The sequence below is a fragment of the Capsicum annuum genome, chromosome 11 (assembly GCF_002878395.1).
Source record: "Capsicum annuum cultivar UCD-10X-F1 chromosome 11, UCD10Xv1.1, whole genome shotgun sequence".
NCBI lineage: Eukaryota > Viridiplantae > Streptophyta > Magnoliopsida > Solanales > Solanaceae > Capsicum > Capsicum annuum.
In genome coordinates this window covers 220,730,752-220,751,826 of record NC_061121.1, presented here as the reverse complement: position 1 = coordinate 220,751,826, position 21,075 = coordinate 220,730,752, and the positions used below count along the sequence as shown (strand labels likewise).

General features: G+C 36.6%; 3 protein-coding genes across 3 annotated transcripts in view; all 3 read right to left on the bottom strand.

The window, feature by feature from the left end:
- Positions 1 to 7,161, bottom strand: part of LOC107847563 (probable amidase At4g34880) — a 20,851-nt gene extending 13,690 nt beyond the window's left edge. The window contains exons 1-6 of the mRNA XM_016691897.2: positions 6,297 to 7,161; positions 2,368 to 2,582; positions 1,652 to 1,879; positions 1,115 to 1,132; positions 788 to 983; positions 6 to 323 (exon numbers count right to left, since the gene is read on the bottom strand). Coding sequence (XP_016547383.2) covers positions 6 to 323; positions 788 to 983; positions 1,115 to 1,132; positions 1,652 to 1,879; positions 2,368 to 2,582; positions 6,297 to 6,818 — 1,497 coding nt within the window. The 5' untranslated portion in view covers positions 6,819 to 7,161. The remainder of the gene's footprint in view (positions 1 to 5; positions 324 to 787; positions 984 to 1,114; positions 1,133 to 1,651; positions 1,880 to 2,367; positions 2,583 to 6,296) is intronic.
- A 2,803-nt stretch (positions 7,162 to 9,964) lies between these two features.
- LOC107847565 (probable amidase At4g34880) lies at positions 9,965 to 14,034 on the bottom strand. The gene is made up of 5 exons (XM_047399241.1): positions 13,446 to 14,034; positions 12,593 to 12,807; positions 11,637 to 11,864; positions 11,091 to 11,286; positions 9,965 to 10,460 (listed from the first exon to the last, which is right to left on the bottom strand). The coding sequence occupies exons 1-5, from the start codon at positions 13,995 to 13,997 to the stop codon at positions 10,101 to 10,103; spliced, it is 1,551 nt and encodes a 516-aa protein (XP_047255197.1). The 5' UTR covers positions 13,998 to 14,034; the 3' UTR covers positions 9,965 to 10,100.
- A 359-nt stretch (positions 14,035 to 14,393) lies between these two features.
- LOC107847564 (probable amidase At4g34880) lies at positions 14,394 to 20,613 on the bottom strand. Its single transcript, XM_016691901.2, has 5 exons — positions 19,742 to 20,613; positions 17,921 to 18,135; positions 16,371 to 16,598; positions 15,466 to 15,661; positions 14,394 to 15,004 (listed from the first exon to the last, which is right to left on the bottom strand). The coding sequence occupies exons 1-5, from the start codon at positions 20,261 to 20,263 to the stop codon at positions 14,621 to 14,623; spliced, it is 1,545 nt and encodes a 514-aa protein (XP_016547387.2). The 5' UTR covers positions 20,264 to 20,613; the 3' UTR covers positions 14,394 to 14,620.
- Positions 20,614 to 21,075: the final 462 nt, after the last annotated feature.

Genomic DNA, 21,075 nt, shown 5'->3' with positions numbered 1-21,075 from the left:
GTTGCTTGTTCAAAGCCATATGCAATCTCAATGAGTGTTGGCTCAGAACCCTTTAGTCCTCCAAAGAAGATTCCGAGTGGAACTCCATTTTTATCATAACCAGCAGGTACATTGATCCCTGGATAACCTCCTATCGCGAGAAGATGAGCAATGTCAGCACCAGGTGATATCAATGCGTCTAACGCCTTTTCCTTCATCATCTTCTCGAACCCGTATTTGCATGCTTTTGTTATGTTCCACAGAGCCTCCCTTTCCAATTTCCCTATACCATTCGTCTTCTCAGCTGCCACCATTATGTCTTGACCATATTCTTCAACTTTTTCCTACAATGATTATAAAAAGAAAGAAGAAAAATCAACTTAGATAACCACAGATCCAACCTCTTAAACAAAATATAGCTTGCGGATGTATAATATGTGTATAATCGATATATAACATGTGTCTAACCGTGTATAATCTGTGTATATCGGCAATGAACGATAAACAGTGAATCCGGCCAACTATTTTTGTAAAGATCCCTAAAAAGAATGAAAAACAGATATAGTTCGATTCTACTTCTACAGACATATGTAGTTCAGCTAATTTCAATTAACAAGTGAAAGCTTTTAATTCCTGCAATAATGTACTGCAAACCAATATGAACATATTGTTAAAAATTATTTATGAACAAAGTACTACTGGAATGACTTTGGCCCGAATATGACAGGAATGGTTACAGAATTGCATAACTGATTTCAACTTAATTGTTTAATATCAAGGTGCAGTTAACTGATCGACTGATGCTTACCGAAGCTGAAATCTTGTTGAAGGCTATAACATCTGCCAAGGATCGGACTCGAGTGTAGACTAACTCTTTAAGATATGCATTTAGGTTCATCTTGAATTCAGCAGAATGTACTATTCCTTGAGAAACAACAAGAGCATCTCGGACCAAGTCGATGTTAGGTATTTCGAGGTTGTCAACTAATACTGCTCCTTTTTTCCTTCAAATATTTCCAAGAAAAAAAGATGCATCTCTTATAGTATTAACATAATAAAATCAAAATCAAACATGATAGGTACCATTTGAGCCATTATGCAGATTGATCAAAGACTAGGTCTTCCTCTCTATTACCTTTTGTTTAATATTGCCCTGTCAATGAGATTGCAACCACACACCAAAGGTTATGAATAACTCTGACAATGTGTCTGTATAAGGCATAATACATGTGTGGCATGCACTCAAACTTGGCCTCAACTGACAAATAAACACTCAAAACTTCTCAAGTGTGCATCTAGACATCTGAACTTGGTCTCAACTGGCAACTAAACATTCCAACTTGTCCGCACTGTGTTTTGTGGACACTAGACACTGACATGACACATAAATTTTGGAGGTGTCTATCATTTTGTAAGTTAAGAGTGTTCAACTGACACAATGGAGAGACGAGTTGAGGTCAAGTTAAAGTGTCAATATATATATTATGCCTTCATATAAGGTCTAGAGAGAGGACCTAGCTGCAACTAGTGAAATCATGATGGCCCTCCCATTACGCCTATCAAGTTGAGCCTACATGCACCGCTATACTGGACCACCAAGCACATAAAGTGCACGACCTAATAATGACTAAAATTAAACTATAGAAATGTAAGTACACATGAAAAGGATTACCTTAAGGTGTTAACATGCTGTCGAGAAGTCTTGATTTCGTTGGAACCAAAAAGGTCCTTTGAAATACCTAGTCTTTTATCTTTAAGCCCATCAGCCTTAAGAAATTGCCGGTATCCACCATGAGGAATGTAAGTGGAAGCCTTTTTAGTTGCTAGAAAATCATCTTGATCGAAGCCAACGATGGCATCAAGAACCTCAACAGCATCAGATACTGTCCTGCAAATTGGCCTGTTCTATGACAAAAAAGCATCGTATGAAAACATTTTCAATGTCTTCTATTTTCATGTTTGGTACCAAGTACTTTACATTTTTGCTTCTCTAATGCAGCCTACAACGTCTAAATTCTGGATCTAATACTAAACACAAGTAGTCCTATTTTGCACCATCAAATTTTCGCAGCTGTCCAAAACTCTGGCATTAAATAGTTCAACAAAGAGAAAAAAGAATACTCCATCCATCCAAAAAGAATGATACATTTCATTACACTTCCGATATGCTAGTTTCAACGACTCACTTTCGTTACACTTATTCCTTGTGGCTTGGGATATAGTAGGTATCTGGTTTACTGCTTTAGGTATCAACACTATGGCTTTCAATCTAAATAGTTTCAATTTCAACCAATCTACAGTTGATAGTCAAGGGCTTTCCTTTCTTTCTTAAAGTACGTGCCGAGTCAAACTATGTCACATAAATTGAGACGATTAATTTTTACTTACCCAACAGTGTCTTGCCTATGTGAAATTGGGATAACACCTGCCCTGCTAGTGAGGCCAACAGTTGGTTTGATTCCAACAACTGAATTAGCATATGCTGGATATAGAATGGAGCCTGCTGTTTCTGTCCCCAATGCTACCGCTGCAAGGTTTGCTGCTACTGATGTTGCAGAACCAGTGCTTGATCCTGATGGATTAGCACTTGCTACATAAGGATTCTGTAATAACATGAGTAAAAACACTAAATTATTACTCTTTTTAGTCAAATTGTCCTAAAAAAAAGGCAATCTGGTGAACGAAGCATATTTTGCATTCAGGTAGAATCCGTCAATGCCAGCAACAACCTAAGAGGGTACGATGTAGGTAGTCTACCCTGACACAAGCATCAGTGACTCATTCGCCGTCTCGAAAATGTGAGGTCACACGAAGAAAGCTTTACCATTGCTCCAACTTAAAGTATTATATACTACTTACTTCGTTTCAATTTGTGGCACAGTGTCTAAGAAAGTAAAAAAGATTCTCGAATCTTGTGATCTCAAATAATGTACCAAAATGTCCTTTAATCTTATGGCCATAAACATGTCATGGGAAAAGTTGAAATTAAAGAGTTAGCAGAAAAAGGAGACATCTTATTGTAACGGACGAAAAACAAAAGTAAGACAAATAAACTAAAAGAGAGGGAGTAGTTTTTTTCCAGATCATATACTACTTTAAATCTTTGTTTCTCTTTCATTCCTATCTTTTGCATCTTAACTAATCACAAATTTTGCAAAATAAATCTATTTTTACTAACCTGCTCAACTATCCGAGTTAAACGACTTGAGTTATGACCCCTTTTTTTGACTTGACCAAAGGGGTTATGTTAGAGTTTGTGACCCGAATTTTGTTGATCCGGCCCTGAAAAGTTCACGGTGCAACCCATGTTTGTGATTTTTTGTGGGGTCTGTGGTGATAGCGGAGGGATATTTTGTGATTTGTTCTTCACTACCAGTGGCGCCACAATATTCTATTGCTAAAGACAGGCCTAGGAGAGATATTAGACCTCCTTAGAAGTATGGTGAAGCTGAATTGGTTGCTTATGCATTGAATGTAGCAGAAGGTATTGATTCCGGTGAAGAACCTTCTTTTTACTCAAAGGCAGTTAGTTGTGATGATTCTGGCCGATGGATGATTGCTATGCAGGAGGAGATGGAATCACTTCATAAGAATGACACAAGGGATCTGGTTAGATTGCCTAAAGATAAGAAAGTTGTCCATTGCAAGTGGGTATTTAAAAAGAAAGAAGGAACATCGGGAGTTGAAAATGCTAGGTACAAAGCAAGACTAGTTGCTAAAGGTTACAGTCAGGTTCCAAGTGTTGACTTCACAGATGTGTTTTCTCCAGTTGTAAATCATAGTTCGATTTGAGCCTTAGTTGGTATTGTGGCCATGCACAATCTTGAGCTTGAGCAGTTGGATGTTAAAACTGCATTCTTACATGGAGAACTTGAGGAGGACATCTATATGCAACAACCAGAGGGTTTTGTAGTCTCAGTCTAGGAAGACTATGTATGCTTGCTGAAAAAGTCTCTTTATGGCTTAAAACAGTCGCCCAGATAGTGGTATAAGAGATTTGACTCTTTTATGACAGTAGTTATGATAGTTGTGTCTATTTCAAGGAGGTAAATGATGGTTCATTCGTGTATCTTCTCTTGTATGTTGATGATATATTGATAGCAACAAAGGATATGAGAGAGATAATAGAAGTCAAAGTCCAGCTCAGCAAGGAGTTTGAGAAGAAGGATCTAGGAGTAGCAAAGAAGATCCTTGGCATGGAAATTCTGAGGGATGGAGAGAAGTGTAAGTTATACCTGAATAAGACAAGGTATATTGAGAAAGTGCTTCACAGGTTCAATATGCAAAATGCCAAACCTGTCAGTACTCTATTGACAGCTCATTTCAAACTCTCGGCTACATTATCCTCAAAGACAGATGATGAGTGTGACTATATGTCTTGAGTTCCATACTCTAGTGCCGTTGGATCTCTTATGTACGCGATGGTGTGTTCCCGATCAGGTGTATCATCTACCGTTAGTACAGTTAGCAGATACATGGCAAATTCTGGTAAAGAACATTGGAAAGAAGTTCAGTGGATTTTCAAATACTTGCATGAATCTGCCGATATTTGTTTGTAGTATGGGCGATATAGAGATGGAGTGATCGGGTATGTTGATTCTGATTTTGCAAGAGACCTTGATAAAAGGAGATCCCTTATAGGCTATGTTTTCACCATTTGTGGTTGTACTATTAGTTGGAAAGCTACTTTACAGACTACAGTTGCCTTGTCAACTACTGATGCAGAGTACATATTACAAAGGCTTGCAAAGAAGCTATTTGGTTGAAAGGTCTGTTTAGTGAACTTAGCAAAGACTAACAAATTATTACGATCTTTTGCGACAACCAGAGTGCTATCTTCCTTATAAAAGATCAGATGTTTCATAAGAGGACAAAGCACATCGATGTTCGGTACCATTTTGCGTGTGAGATTATTGCTCGTGGTGATATTGTGGTAAGCAAGATTAGTATCTATGATAACCCCGTTGATATGATGACCAAGACACTACCAAGTGCCAAGTTTGAGCATTGCTTGGACTTGGTTGGTGTCAGCAGTTAAGATGTGCCCTGTTAGATCAATGATGTTCTGATGATTGATATATAAATAAATCATGTTACTTTAGTTGGTCCAATCACACGAAGACAGTCACTAAGGGAAGTAGATGAGGTTCGTCAAAGCTTGAATGGATAAGTTCTATTGAGTAATCACGTGTGATAAAGAAGAAGTTGTAGTTGAATACAACAATTTATTGATAAGCTGAAGAGAAAAAAGAGAAAGAGTTTTAATCAAACAAGGAGATCAAGTTGAAGAAGGAGTTTTACCAATACAAGGAGTTGTACTAGAAGACGGACTTTGAGTTGACAACAAACTCTGTTAAATTAAAGAGTCCAAAGCAAGGTAGAAAACCAATGACTTTGAAGGACTCTTTGAAGAGTTGTTATATATCAAGGGAGTAACTAATTTCGTCACTCACGCACTTACAAAGATAGCAGCACATCAACGAATTAGCAGTGAAGTTCCAAATCTTGAAGCAGCCTGAGTTGAACCTGTTCCTAGTATTTAGAGTTCGTGAGTCTTAGACATTATGTATTAGAATGGCTCTTAAGTTGTATTGTTTTCTAGTCTCAGAGAAGTATAAACTGAGTTAGGAGCATTGTCTTCAAGTTGGGAACTCGAAGACTTGGGAACACTCACCTTGAGGAAGGGTTGTGTTTTTGTAGAAATATGAGTTAGAGTTTAATTCCTAGATTACAAGAGTCTTGTAATTTATTGATTGTTGAGGCTCAACTGTTTTAGTGGAGTTGGGATTAAATCCTGTAGAGAGGTACAGGTCGTGGTTTTTTATACCTCTTTGAGCCGGGCGTTTTCCACGTAAATATCATTGGTTTTAACCTGTTCCATTAATAGGCAACTGCTAGGCTAGAATAAGTAATCAGTAGGGCACGAACTCTAATATGACCTTAGGGGCTTTTGTGGAAGAGGTAAAGAGTTTTCTCGAAACGGATTTGAGTTCTGAATTAGAATTCGTGTCAAGGTGGAGATTGTTAGAGTTTGTGACCGGAATTTTGTTTATCTGAAAAGTTCGCAGTGCGACCCATATTTGTGATTTTTAGTGGGGTTGTTTTTGGTGGTTTTTTACGTCATTGAGACTTTCGTCTCCTCCTTATACTCCCCTCCATTATAGTGAATTTGGTTAGACCATGTGAGGCGGCTTAGCTTATGATCCATTATGTGGCTCATCATGACCTGTTTGAGTGGATCAAATTCGACCCAACCCGCACATTTACCACCCATGATGAATCAAAACTATATATATTAGTATTAACATATGACTCACCAGAGCTTGTCCAAGTCTTCCATTCCAACCATCAGGCATCTTTGAAGATCTAGAACCAGCCCACTCAGTCATAGTTGCCTTGCCAAGTATGATAGCACCAGCATTTCTCAACTTCTTGACCACACCAGCATCTTGTGGCACAATGGATCCAACAAGTGCTAATGATCCTGCTGTTGTGTTAAGCTTATCTTTTGTTGCAATGTTGTCCTTGACAAGAATTGGTATACCATGTAGCCTGCTGGACAGTAGCGCCCCCGATTTTCGTTCTTGATCAGCTTTATCTGCAAGAAAGAGTGCATCTGGATTCACTTCTATGATCCCTTTTATAATTGGATTAGCTTTCTGGATTTCACTTAGATAGAGCTCAACAAGTCGTCTTGAGGTAAGTTTGTTTTGCTTGAAAGCTATTTGAATATCATCTATTGTTGTTTCCTTAAATGAGAATGTTTTTGCCTCAGTAATGTTACTGTAGTTGGATAATATCATGCACTGAGAAATGAAGGGAGTGGAAAGAACAGACATTTTTGGTTGTCAAAGTGATTGAAGATACTTACGTCAACATTAGCCACAAAAAAGTGGATAAGGAATAAAGAGTCATGATAGAGTTGTTTTTGTATGACTTATACGTCATGAGCTGCGGAAACAATTGTACGAGGGTAGACTACCTACATACACACTTTTGGGTGTTGCCCTTCTCTAAATTCTGTTGATTATATAGGTCACGTGTTGAAGCAGGGAATCAGTCACTAATGCTTGTGTGAGGGTAGACTACCTACCTTACATCTCTAAATTCTGTTGATACCGAGATGTTTCATGCATCGAGCTGCATATTTTTGTAATAGTGGAGATGCATAATTAGAGCTGACCATAAAGGTCTACTCCTTCCGATCCCAAATATTAGTTGTTTTGACAAAGTAAATTTGTTCCAAGAAAATAAGAAATTTACTTTCGATTTTCATCTTCCAAGTTTACCATCAACACTTCAATTCAATTATTGGAGTATTAATCAAGTGAGACGTTTAAGAGAGACAAAGGTTAGCCTAACAAATACTTTTATGAGTAAGGTTATTAAATATATACTTCTTCAGTCTCATTTTATGTGTTTTTTTTTTTAGTTCGTCTTAAAAAGAATATCACTTTTTCTTATTTGGTAATTATTTAATGACATCATTGTCATTTTATCCTTAGTGGATCCTACTTATTAAGAAAAAACAACTAAAAATTAAACAATAAAAGAGACAATTTTGTAAACTTTACAAAATTATTACTCCATCTGTTTCATAATAAATGAATTGTTGAATTTTGACACACAGATTAAGGAAAAAACATTAAAGACATAAATTTAACATAACTTTTCATTTTTATCCCAAAAAAAAGAAAAAGTTGACCTTGTAATACCTTTTCAAAAATTAATTGATTGTTCAATGATTCACTTATTTTGAAACACTAATAAATAGCTCAACAATTCACGTAAGTAATTATTTTTTTAAATTCCATGCTCGATCAAATAACAACAGATAAAATGAGACGAAGATAGTATTTTTTAAATAGCGTGCCAAAATTGTTAAATACAGATAATATGAATCAATATTATAATATATGGAGAGGATGGCCTGTTGAAAGATAAGATGCTTTTAATGTGATTTGACAGATTTATTTCCAAAAGATCCAAAATCCAAATGCCTTTGTGGGTCCACTAATCACTATCAGACTATTTTTTCTATAATACTCTTTCAGGGAAAACATATGTTGCAAATGACAAATAATTCAGAAATTATAATTGTCATGATTGGTAAGTCTATTCTCCTAGTTAATTGATCATTACTACATGCTAATCAATATATATATAAGTTGAATGTAGATCCGGTGATGTGGCATTCTTTAGATTTTCCTTATCTTCAGCTATCTCATTTAAGGAATCAATTAGTGCAGAGGCAAGAGATCTTAGCTTGTTGAGGGAGTAATCCTTCATATTCTCTTTAATATCTAAGAGAGATGAAGGTCTACTTTCATTTTTGTCTATGTCTGCCATCAACACAGGAAGTCCATCAGAGGCTCGCACCATTTTTTATTGCCGTACAGGAAATGTCTTTCTTTTGTTCAAACTCATTTGAATCACTTGATGAATCATTCCACCAAGCTGCAAGCATCTGACTGGCGATTTTGTCAGCCTCAGTTTCCAGCTGCACTTCTCGGTGACCTTCTGCTTCCCCTTTTTGGACACCTCTTCAGATCTATACAAGTCTTCGAGAACCTTTTTTGCAATCCGAGCTGTTTCACTAATTTTTGAGGTGTAAGTAGCTTGTGAAGCCTTCATTTCTCTGGATCCTTTTAACGTGTTAGCCTGATCACGGAAAATCTGCTCTGATATCAAATGAAAGGATTGGGGGTGGGTTGGTTCCCAGAATCACACACGCAATAAGAACTAAGAGGAAAATGCAGTAAGTAATGCAGGAGTACAAAAGGTAAAGACACTAGGATTTTTATATGCAAACTCCTTGCCTGCCTCCAGGATTTTTATATGTAAACTCATTGGTTGAGGCAAAAAGATTGCAACAACTTTTCACCAACTTTTGTATTATGTGTCAGCTGAAAAGTTGATTGTCACAATGATAAGTGTGCCCAATTTGTTCCATAATGCGTAGAGGCCTTTGTCGTCACAACAAAAACTTCAAGGAACAGATTGCAAACTATGAATTTGTCAATCATCAAAACTAATAACACTTAACCTATTTAATTATTTTTTTAAAAAATAGAATTTACTTATGTGAAATTTCCATTTAAAAATAAAATTCTGAAAAGTAAAAAATATTCCTTTAATAACCGTTTTATAATTCCCTTAAAATTATTATCTCTTCCTCCCCTTTCTCATCTTTCTTCTTCTTTTCACTTTATTTCCATAATTTTTTTCATAAATCACACATTATAATTTAGGACTTGACAATCAAAATTGTATGAAATGGAATTACTATTGTATTTTATATTCACATTTTATTTTTGTTTTGTCTTTAAAAAAGAAAAAAAAGGAAAAGCAATAAAGAGGAACAAAAGAAAGAAAAAATAAAATAAACTAAAATATCCTGATATAACAAGAAACAGTAGGTAGAAACAAACAACATATGACTTATACTAAGGTGTTCTGATATATGTCTAATTTGTGCTTATTATTAACGAGAAGAGTTAATGATCAAAAACACATCTGAACTATTGATATTTCGCGAGTTTCACATTGCAATAACCAGTTGTTCCCTTTTCCGATCCGAGCTATCACCATCGTTCAGGCAGGAAAAGGGAACAACTTACAGTTCATGAGGTGTATTTTAATATATATAGATGGTGATAATTCGGGGTGGAAAAAGAGAACAACCGATAGTTGGGTGTGAAACTCGCGAAAATGATAGTTCAGGTGTATTTTTGACCATCAATAAGCAGAATGCATCTGTAATTGACGACTAGCTATGATGCGAAGATAGAGGCTAAACATGAAATTCCTCGGGCATAACATTTTCAGTAAAACAAGAAATTAGGAGAAGTTACTAACTACATGAGCATCAGGAAGATGTGTAATGTGTTGCAGTTGAGGACAGTGAACATGAAACAAGAATCACATTTCCATAACATAACAATTCTCAATAGTATGAATCTTGCTAGATATTAACTAGAGTGGCCAGAAGATATAAAAGTTCATCGATATTACTATATGATTATTTGTCTGTCAACATTTTGCTCTGGAATGCTGTACTTGATAACGAACACATCATTTCGGATGTGCATACATTCTAGATCGAGTCGAATATGTAATTCTTATCGAGGATGTGAAGGAGGGGGCTTCCTGATATGAGTTGCTTGTTCAAAACCATATGCAATCTCGATGAGTGTTGGCTCTGAACCCTTCAGTCCTCCAAAGGAAATTCCAACGGGAACTCCACTTTTATCATAACCAGCAGGTACATTGATCCCTGGATAACCTTCGACCGCGAGAAGACTAGCAATGTCTGCACCAGGTGACATCAACGCGTCTAGCTTATTAACTTTTATCATCTTCTCAAACTTGTATTTGCATACTTTTGTTATGTTCCTCAGTGCCTCCCTTTCCAATTTCCCTATTGCATTCGTCTTCTCAGCTGCCATCATTATGCCTTGACCATATTCTTTGAACTTTTCCTACAATAATATATAAGAAGAACCAATCGCTTAAACTAAGAAGGGGAGCCTTGGAGTAACCGGTAAAGTTGCTGCCATGTGACCAGGAGGTCATGGGTTCAAGCCTTGGAAACAGCCTCTGGCAGAAATGCAAGGTAAGACTGCGTACGATACGCCCTTGTAGTGGGGCCCTTCCTCGGACACCGCGCATAGCGGTAGCTTTGGTGCACCGGGCTGCCCTTTTTTTTTTCAATCGCTTAAACTAGAAATAGCCCGTGGATGTATAATATATGTATGTATGATATGTGAATAACGGTGTGTAATTTATGTTAACCGGAAAAGAACAGTAAACAGTGCATCCGTCCAGCTACTTTAAACATCCCTAAAAAGAATGAAAACAGATATATCTCGATTCTACTTCTAGTGACATACATAGTTCAGCTAATTTCAATTTACAAGTGAAAGCTTTTAGTTCCTGCAATAATGTACTACAAACGAATATGAACATACTGTTAACAAATTATTTATGAATAAAGTAGTAATGGAGTGGCTTTGGCGTGAATATGACAGAATGATTACATCGATTCCTATAACTAATATCAACTTTGTCTGATATCAAGGTGCAGTTAATTGAGATCGACTAGCACTTACCGAAGCTGAAATCTTGTTAAAGGCTATGACATCTGCCAAGGATCGGACTTGAGTGTGAACTAGCTTCTTAAGATATGCATTTAGGTCCATCTTGAATTCAGCAAAAAGTGCTATGTCTTGAGCATTAACAATAGCACTGTAGACCAAGTTGATGTTAGGTACTTCGACGTTGTCAACTAATACTGCTCCTTTTTGCCTTTCCAGAAAAAAGGCTCTCTATTAGGAAATTAAGTAAAACTAAACCTGAGAAAGGCATAAAACATAGATAAACATCTTAACTTTCTGGCACCTGAACACTTTAACTTAGAGCATGCACATCTAGACACCTCAATTAATCTCCATTGTGTTAGTTGAACACTTCAACTAACAAAATGATCATCTAGAAGCCTCCAAAATTTATGTGACACATCAGCATCGGGTGTCCATGAAACACAACGAGAATGAGTAGAGGTGTTTAGATGTGCACTCCCTAATATGGAGTGTTTACTTTTCAGTTGAGACTAGTCTTTTATCTTTGAGAAATGCAGACGAAAACGGAAAGATTACCTCAAGGTGTTGAAATGGTGTTGGCAAGCTTTGATATCATTGGAACCAAAAAGGTCCTTTAAAATACCTAGTCTTTTATGTTTGAGCTCATCAGCCTTAAGAAATTGCCGGTATCCACCATGTGGAATGTAAGTAGAAGCCTTTTTAGTAGCTGGAAAATCATCTCGATCGATGCCAACAATGACATCAAGAACCTCAACAGCATGAGATACTGTCCTGCAGATTGGTCTGTTCTATGCAAAAAAACACATTGTGTGAAGAGATTTCGAATGTCTTCTATGTTCATGTTTGTTACCAAGTTCGTTGCATCTCTAACAAACCTACAATGTCTAAATTCAGGATCTAATAAGTAATCCTATTTTGCACCATCAATTTTCACTATTGTTCAAAAATCTAGCATTAAACAGTTCTGCAAAGAGAAAAAAGATCGAAAACTCCATCCATTCTAGTTCTAGTTTATGTGAGCTATTTTCTATCAGCTAGTCTGTTCCAAAATGAATGACACATTTCTATATCCGGAGTTTTACTCTAAATTTGTCGTTTTACCCTTAATAAGAGTTTCAAAAGCCAACACAAAAAATGACTCTAATGAAGGTTAAACATTCTGTGTAGAGGAAGAAAGTCATAATATTGTAGCTGCGCACAGTTATTTTTGCCGATTGATCTTCCAATATGCTAATTTAACGACTCTCGTTCATTACACTTCTTCCTTGCTGCTTGACATCTAGCTGATATTAGGTTTACCGCTTTAGGTGTCAACACTACAACTTTCAGTCTAAGTAGTTTCAGTTACAACCAATCTATAGTTGATATTCAAAGATCGAGTAATTAATACATGAACTTCCCCTTCTTTCTTAAAGTATGCACCAAGTCAAACTATGTTACATACATTGTGTCGAGAGTACTACTAGAGGAGAAAAACATTCAGAAGATCTAAAGTCTGAACTTTTACGTACCCAACAGTGTCTTGCAATTGTGAAATTGGGATAACACCTGCCCTGTTAGTGAGTTCAACAGTTGGTTTGACTCCAACAACTGAATTAGAATTGGCTGGATATAGAATGGATCCTGCTGTTTCTGTCCCCAATGCTACTGCTGCAAGGTTTGCTGCTACTGATGTTGCAGAACCAGTGCTTGAACCTGATGGATCAGCACTTGCTACATAAGGATTCTGTAACAACATGATGAGTAAAAAACACCAGGTTATTAAACTCTTTTTAGTCAAATTATCAAAAAAGGCAGCCACGAGGGGGTGTGCATAGGCAGTTTGCCCTGACGTAAGCCTAGTGGTTGATTCCCCAGCTCAAACATGTGACCTATAAGTCACACAGAAACAACTTTACCATTGCTCAAACTTAAAGTAGTATATAGTGTTTAATACTATTATAGGCTTCTTCAAATCTTTGTTTGTCTTTCATTTTTATATTTTGCATCTTAACTAATATCATAGAGGCGGTATCATCATTTTTTTTCACTAATTTTCTCAATCTATAAGTTTAACGACTTGAGTTATGACCTGTTTCGGGACTTGAATTACTTCTTCATTACTCTTACATGCTTGACTTAGTTAAGCTGTATTTAGGGGAATCATTTTTTCTCAATCAATAAAGAACGAGACTTTACCAAACAAGCATCGATATTGATGATAGTGACCTTGATACGGAGCTGGAACTGCAGAGAGACTCTTCCTATCTTATTAGTCAAGCGCTAATTTACTGACAATCACATGTTATAATTCACTAGTGGTATAAAATTTCTTATACCGTCCATCAACATATATAACTTAAAATTTTTTTACCAATGACTCACCAGAGCTTGACCAAGTCTGCCATTCCAACCACTAGGGATATTCTCAGTTCTAAAAGCAGCCCATTCAGTCATAGTTGCCTTGCCAAGTATGATAGCACTAGCATTCCTCAACTTCTTGACCACACCAGCATCTTGTGGCACAATGGACCCAACAAGTGCTAGTGATGGCACAATGGACCCAACAAGTGCTAGTGATCCTGCTGTTGTGTTAAGTTTATCTTTTGTTGCAATGTTGTCCTTGACAAGAACTGGTATACCATGTAGCCTGCTGGACAGTGGCACCCCCGATTTTCGTTCTTGATCAGCTCTATCTGCAAGAAAAAGTGCATCTGGATTCACTTCTATGATCCCTTTAAGAATTGGATTAGCTTTCTGGCTTTCACTTAGATAGAACTCAACAAGTTGTCTTGAGGTAAGTCTGTTTTGCTTGAAAGCTATGTGAATATCATCTATACTTGCTTCCTTAAATGAGAATGTTTTCGCCTCAGATTTGTTACTGAAGATGGATAATATCATGCACAGAGAAATGAAGAGAATGGAAAAAAGAGACATTTTTTGTTGTCAAAGTGGTTGAAGCTATCTACTTCAATATTAGTCACATAAAAATGGATAGGGAATAAAGAGTCTTGGAGAAATGATAAAAGAGTTGTTTGTTTATGACTTATAGATCACGTGTTCGAGCGGTGGAATCATTCAGTAATGCTTGTGTGAGGGTAGACTACCTACATTACACACTTTGGGGTGCGGCCCTTCTTTAACAAGAAAGCAAAAAAGAACTGAATTCATGTCCTCAACCAAAGATCGACAAGCAGAATACATCTTTATTTGACAACTAACTATCACACCATGATAAGAGGCTAAACAAGAAATTCTTTTAGGCATAACAGTCGGTAAAATAAGACACTGTGAGAGGTTACAAACTACATGAGCATCAACACAGCGAGCAGATAGAAGTATCACATCTCAATTGGACTACTATTGTTTTTGTCGGATTAAGAGAAAGATGGATAACATAATAATTCTCGAAGGTATGACTTGCTAGATATTAACTAGAATGACTCGAAGATATAAAAGTTCATCAACGTTATTTTATGATTTTTTGTTCCTTTTATCAACATTTTGCTCTGGAACGTTGTACTTGATAATTAACAAATCATTTCGGATGTGCATACATTCTAGATTGAATTGGATATGTAATCCCAACGAGGATGTGAAGGAGGGGACTTTCTGATATGAGTTGCTTGTTCAAAGCCATATGCAATCTCAATGAGTGTTGGCTCAGATCCCTTTAGTCCTCCGAAGGAAATTCCGAATGGAACTCCACTTTTATCATAACCAGCAGGTACATTGATCCCTGGATAACCTCCGATCGCGAGAAGATCAGCAATGTCAGCACCAGGTGACATCAATGCGTCTAACGCCTTTTCCTTCATCATCTTCTCGAACCCGTATTTGCATGCTTTTGTTATGTTGCTCAGTGCCTCCCTTTCCAATTTCCCTATTCCATTCGTCTTCTCAGCTGCCTCCATTATGTCTTGACCATATTCTTTGACTTTTTCCTACAGTGATATATAAAAGGAAAGAAGAAAAATCAACTTAGATGGCCGCACATCCAACCTCTTAAACTAAATATTGCTTGCGGATGTATAATATGTGTATAATCCACGTATAACATGTGTATAACCGTGTATAATCTGTATATCGGCGAGGAACGATAAGCAGTGAATCCAGCCAACTATTTATGTAAAGTTCCCTAAAAAGAATGAAAAACAGATATACTTCGATTCTACTTCTACAGACATGTAGTTCAGCTAATTTCAATTAACAAGTGAAAGCTTTGAATTCCTGCAATAATGTACTGCAAACCAATATGAACATATTGTTAAAAATTATTTATGAACAAAGTAGTACTGGAATGACTTCAGCCCAAATATGACAGGAATGGTTACAACATTGTATAACTGATCTCAACTTAATTTTCTAATATCGAGGTGCAGTTAATTGATTGACTAATACTTACCGAAGCTGAAACCTTGTTGAAGGCAATAACATCTGCCAAGGATCGGACTCGAGTGTAGACTAACTTTTTAAGATATGCATTTAGGTTCATCTTGGATTCAGCAGAAAGTGCTATGCGTTGAGCAACAACAAGAGCATCTTGGACCAAGTCGATGTTAGGTATTTCCAGGTTGTCAACTAATACTGCTCCTTTTTGCCTTCAAATATTTCCAAGAAAAAAAGATGCATCTCTTATAGGATTAACATAATAAATCAAAATCAAACATGATATTTGGACACAAAATAATTACCATTGACAACAATCACGCACCAGAGGTTATGAGATAACTCTGACAATGTGCTTGTATAAGGCATAATACATAAGCATGCACTCAAACTTGGTCTCAACTGGCAAGTAGGCACTCAAGCTTTGAGAGTGCACATCTAGACACCGGAACTTGGTCTCAACTGGGAACTAAACACTCCAACTTGTCCCCACTGTGTTTCGTGGACACTAGACACTGACGTGACACATGAATTTTGGAGTTGTCTATCATTTTGTAAGTTAAAGTGTTCAGACGTGACACATAAATTTTGGAGGTGTCTATCATTTTGAAAGTTAGAGTGTTTAACTGACGCAATGAAGAGACTAGTTGAGGTGTCTGGATGTGCATATTAAAAGTTGGAGTGTTTAGTTGCCACTTGAGGTCAAGTTAAAGTGTCGATCTATGTACTATGCCTTTATATAAGGTCTAGAGAGAGAACCTAGCTGAAACTAGTGAAATCGTGAGGGCCCTCCCATACGCCTATCAAGTTGAGCCTACACTCACCGCCGGCTATACAGGACCGGCCAAGCACATAAAGTGCACGGTCTAATAATGAGTAAAACTAAACTATAGAAATATAAGTACAAGTGAAAAGGATTACCTCAAGGTGTTAAAATGCTGTTGGTACGTCTTGATATCATTGGAACCAAAAAGGTCCTTTGAAATACCTAGTCTTTTATCTTTGAGCCCATCAGCCTTAAGAAATTGCCGGTATCCACCATGTGGAATGTAAGTGGAAGACTTTTTAGTTGCTGGAAAATCATCTCGATCAAAGCCAACAATGGCATCAAGAACCTCAACAGCATCAGATACTGTCCTGCAGATTGGCCTGTTCTACGACAAAAAAGCATCGTATGAAAACATTTTCAATGTCTTCTATGATCATGTTTGTTACCAAGTACTTGCATTTTTGCTACTCTAATGCAGCCTACAACGTCTAAATTGTGGATCTAATACTAAAAACAAGTAGTCCTATTTTGCATCATCAAATTTTTCGCAGCTGTTCAAAACTCTGGCATTATATAGTTCCACAAAGAGAAAAAAGAATACTCCATCCATCCAAAAAGAATGACACTTTTCCATATCTGAAATTTTACTCTAAATTTCTCGTTTTAACCCTTAATAAGATGTTTCTATAGCCACATCAATTCTATAACAACCACAATTTTCAACTTTCAAAAGCCAACACAAAAAATGAGTCCTTTAGCGAAGTTAGCATATTTTGTCAAGAGGAAGAAACTTATTACATTGTAGCCGCTCATGGTTATTTTTGCTGATTGGTCTTCCAATGTGCTAGTTTCAATGACTCTCTTTCGTTACATTTCTTCCTTGCTGCTTGGCATATAGTGTCAAATTTGTGCACATCACCTACTCTATCCCTTTGAATCCGCTATTGTATCCCTTATAATCTGCTATTCTATATCTTTGATTACTACATCATATCTCTATAATTACGAATATACTACAATATATAATTACATTAATATAATACAATATTCACTATTAATTCATGATCTTTGAGTTGTCCATCATGCTAACATATAGTAGGTATCTGGTTTACCGCCAGTGGCGGAGCCACAGCCAACGAAGGATGGTCAGATGAACACCCTTCGTCGGAATTTTTTTTCGAGTATATAGGTTAAATATAATATAGATATTTATGGTTATATATATGTTGTTGCACACCCTTGATAAGCTAGAGAAGCATAGTCTATGTGAAGAAATGGACCTTGGGCCTAACTCAACCTCAAAAGCTAGCTCAAGAGGTGAGGATTACCCAAGTCCATATAAGCAAACCACTAGTCCATTCCCCAACCAATGTGGGACTTTTACCCACTCTAACATTCTAGTGGTTAAGAGTGTGCATTTCCGCATCAACAACCCGGGTTTAAACCTTGGCAGGTGCAGCAGTGCTCTATTTTCTTTGTTTTTTAAACAGTTCTTTGCCCAAGGAAAAATATAAACACCATTAACCAAAAGTCTGGCTCCGCCACTGCTTACGACTTTCGATATCAACACTATGGTTTTCAATCTAAATAGTTTTAATTTCAACCAATCTACAGTTGATAATCAAGGGCTTTCCTTTCTTTCTTAAAATACATGCCAAGTCAAACTATGTCACATAAATTGTGACGATTAATTTTTACTTACCCAACAGTGTCTTGCCTATGTGAAATTGGGATAACACCTGCCCTGCTAGTGAGGCCAACAGTTGGTTTGATTCCAACAACTGAATTAGCATTGGATGGAGATAGAATGGAGCCTGCTGTTTCTGTCCCCAATGCTACTGCTGCAAGGTTTGCTGCTACTGATGTTGCAGAACCAGTGCTTGACCCTGATGGATCAGCACTTGCTACATAAGGATTCTGTAATAACATGAGTAAGAACACCAAATACATTTTTAGTCAAATTGTTCTTAAAAAAAAAGGCAATCTGGTGCACGAAACATTCTGCATCCAGGCAAAATCCGTCAAGGCCAGCAACATCCCAAGAGGGTACAATGTAGGTAATCTACCCCGACACAAGCATCAGTGACTCATTCCACGGCTCGCAAATGTGAGGTCACACGAAGGTAGCTTTACCTTTGCTCCAACTTAAAGTAGTATATACACTAAATTTGTTTGTGGCACGGCGTTTAAGAAAGTAAAGAAGATTCTCCAATCTTGTGATCTCAAATAAGGGGAAAGGACATAAATGTCACCTCGCCTAAAATATTTCCACTGATATAGGCATTGATTTGGCAATTCCAATAGATAGCCATTTAAGCTTTTCTGTGCGACTATCCCTTTTTTTTTTTGTCTTTTCCTTATTTATTGTTTAATTTTTAATGTCAATTATTTTATAGGTTACATTCTCTTTCTTCCTATTTTTTTTGTTTGTTTTTCACTATTTTTTTTCTTCTCTCTTTTAATGTTGTTAATTTTTTTTTTTGAGAAAAGTCTGTCCACCTATTTATTTTTGTAGATGCGATCACGAAAATAAAAATATGAAATACAAGTCCACCCATAATTGTTCTATCTCTTTTCATATGAGTTAACACTATAGCGGCACTTTGATTTATTTATTTTTCTGCTCTCTCTCTTTTGAATTAAAAAAATTATTGAATGTTTGGATAGTAAGGGTACAAGGTTTAATAAATTTTGTATATGCTTGCACAAATTTTCACAAAATTTTAGGTGAAGTTAAAAAATTCACGAATAACGAATTACTATATATGCTTGCACAAATTTTCTCTGTAAAAGGTGTATTTATGTAGTATATATACTGTATCAACGTGGTATAAAAGTGTATCAATCTAGTATAAAAGTATATCAATGCGGTATCAAAGTGTATCAATATGGTATAAAAGAGTATCAATTGGTATATGGACTGCATGTACTTGCATAAATTTTTTTTTTTTTTTTTAAAGTGTCTCAATATAATATAAAAGTGTATCAATGTGGTATAAAAGTGTATCAATTGAGTATAGAAACTGCATGTTCCCAATTGGGCCAAATGGCTAAAAAGAGGAATTAAATTGGGCCGACTGGCTAAGGTTGTCAACCTTTTCAATTATGGGCCATTTTTTTTTTAAAAAGGTCAGCTCATGTCCTTTTCCCCCTCAAATAATGTACCAAAATGTCCTTTAATCTCATGATCATAAACATGTCATAAAAAAGTTGAAATTAAAGAGTTATAAAAAAAAGGAGATCTTATTGAAACAGACCAAAAAGAAAAGTAATAAAAACAAACTAAAACAGAGGGAGTAGTTTTTTTCCAGATCATATACTACTTTAAATCTTTGTTTCTCTTTCATTCCTGTCTTTTGAATCTTAACTAATCACAAAGGTTGCAAAATAAATCTATTTTTACTAACCGGCTAAACTATCCACGTTAAACGACTTGAGTTATGACTATTTTTTGACTTGACCCAACCCGCACATTTATCACCCATGGCGAATCAAACTATATATATTATTAAATATGACTCACCAGAGCTTGGCCAAGTCTTCCATTCCAACCATTAGGCATCGTTGAAGATCTAGAAGCAGCCCACTCAGTCATAGTTGCCTTGCCAAGTATGATAGCACCAGCATTCCTCAACTTCTTGACCACACCAGCATCTAGTGGCACAATGGATCCAACAAGTGCTAATGATCCTGCTGTTGTGTTAAGCTTATCTTTTGTTGCAATGTTGTCCTTGACAAGAACTGGTATACCATGTAGCCTGCTGGACAGTAGCGCCCCCGATTTTCGTTCTTGATCAGCTTTATCTGCAAGAAAGAATGCATCTGGATTCACTTCTAAGATCCCTTTAAGAATTGGATTAGCTTTCTGGATTTCACTTAGATAGAACTCAACAAGTTGTCTTGAGGTAAGTTTGTTTTGCTTGAAAGCTATTTGAATATCATCTATAGTTGTTTCCTTAAATGAGAATGTTTTTGCCTCACTAATGTTACTGAAGTTGGATAATATCATGCACAGAGAAATGAAGAGAATGGAAAGAAGAGACATTTTTTGTTTTGATTGAAGATATTTGCTTCAATATTAGTCACATAAAAGTGGATAAGGAATAAAGAGTCTTGGAGAAATGATAGAGTTGACTTTGTATGACCAATAGGTCACTGTGTTCGAGCTGTGGAATCAGTCAGTAATGCTTGTGTGAGCATAGGCTACCGACATTACACACTTTGGGGCGCGACCCTTCTCTAAATTTTGTTGATATGTAGGTCATGTGTTAGAGCGGTTGGAATCAATCACTAATGCTTGTGTGAGAGTAGACTAACTACATACCCCAAATTACACCCTTTGGGTACGACCCTTCTGTGAAAACACTTGCTAAGACTCCACTGATGGAGCTAAGAAGAGGAGAAAGATAAAAAATTATAACTGCTTCAAAACTTATGTGTTACAATCAGATTGTTGTGCCTTATATAGGCAACAAAATATCTAATAACTACCTTTCTTCTAGAACACTCTATTTGATAGCTCATTGCCACTCACTAATCATTGTCTAACAACCTCTAACAACTTATATAACTGACTCAGCAGTATGCTACTAACTAGTTGAATGTCTACTCCTATCAATATTACACATCAGTGGAACATGTAGTCGTGTATGTTCCAAAACACTCCCCCTCAAGCTGCAGGGTGCAGAACATTTAGCACACCAAGCTAGCTAAGTAAGTGGGCATGTTGAGCAAGACTTAGGCCCTTGGTAAGCAAATCAGCAAGTTGATCAGTAGACTGAACATGTAGAGCCTTAATCAATCCATCTTTGATTTTGTCCCTAATGAAATGACAGTCAATCTCAATATGTTTGGTTC

Excerpts from the sequence above, each read along its gene's own strand:
- LOC107847565 (XM_047399241.1), bottom strand. The coding sequence starts at position 13,997 with ATGTCTCTTTTTTCCATTCTCTTCATTTCTCTGTGCATGATATTATCC. Across the intron at positions 12,808-13,445 it reads GCAGACTTGGTCAAGCTCTG|AATCCTTATGTAGCAAGTGC; the intron begins GTGAGTCATTGG and ends ATGTTGTTACAG. Across the intron at positions 11,865-12,592 it reads CAATTGCAAGACACTGTTGG|ACCAATCTGCAGGACAGTAT; the intron begins GTACGTAAAAGT and ends TGCATAGAACAG.
- LOC107847564 (XM_016691901.2), bottom strand. The coding sequence starts at position 20,263 with ATGTCTCTTCTTTCCATTCTCTTCATTTCTCTGTGCATGATATTATCC. Across the intron at positions 18,136-19,741 it reads GAAGACTTGGCCAAGCTCTG|AATCCTTATGTAGCAAGTGC; the intron begins GTGAGTCATATT and ends ATGTTATTACAG. Across the intron at positions 15,005-15,465 it reads TCAACAAGGTTTCAGCTTCG|GAAAAAGTCAAAGAATATGG; the intron begins GTAAGTATTAGT and ends ATATCACTGTAG.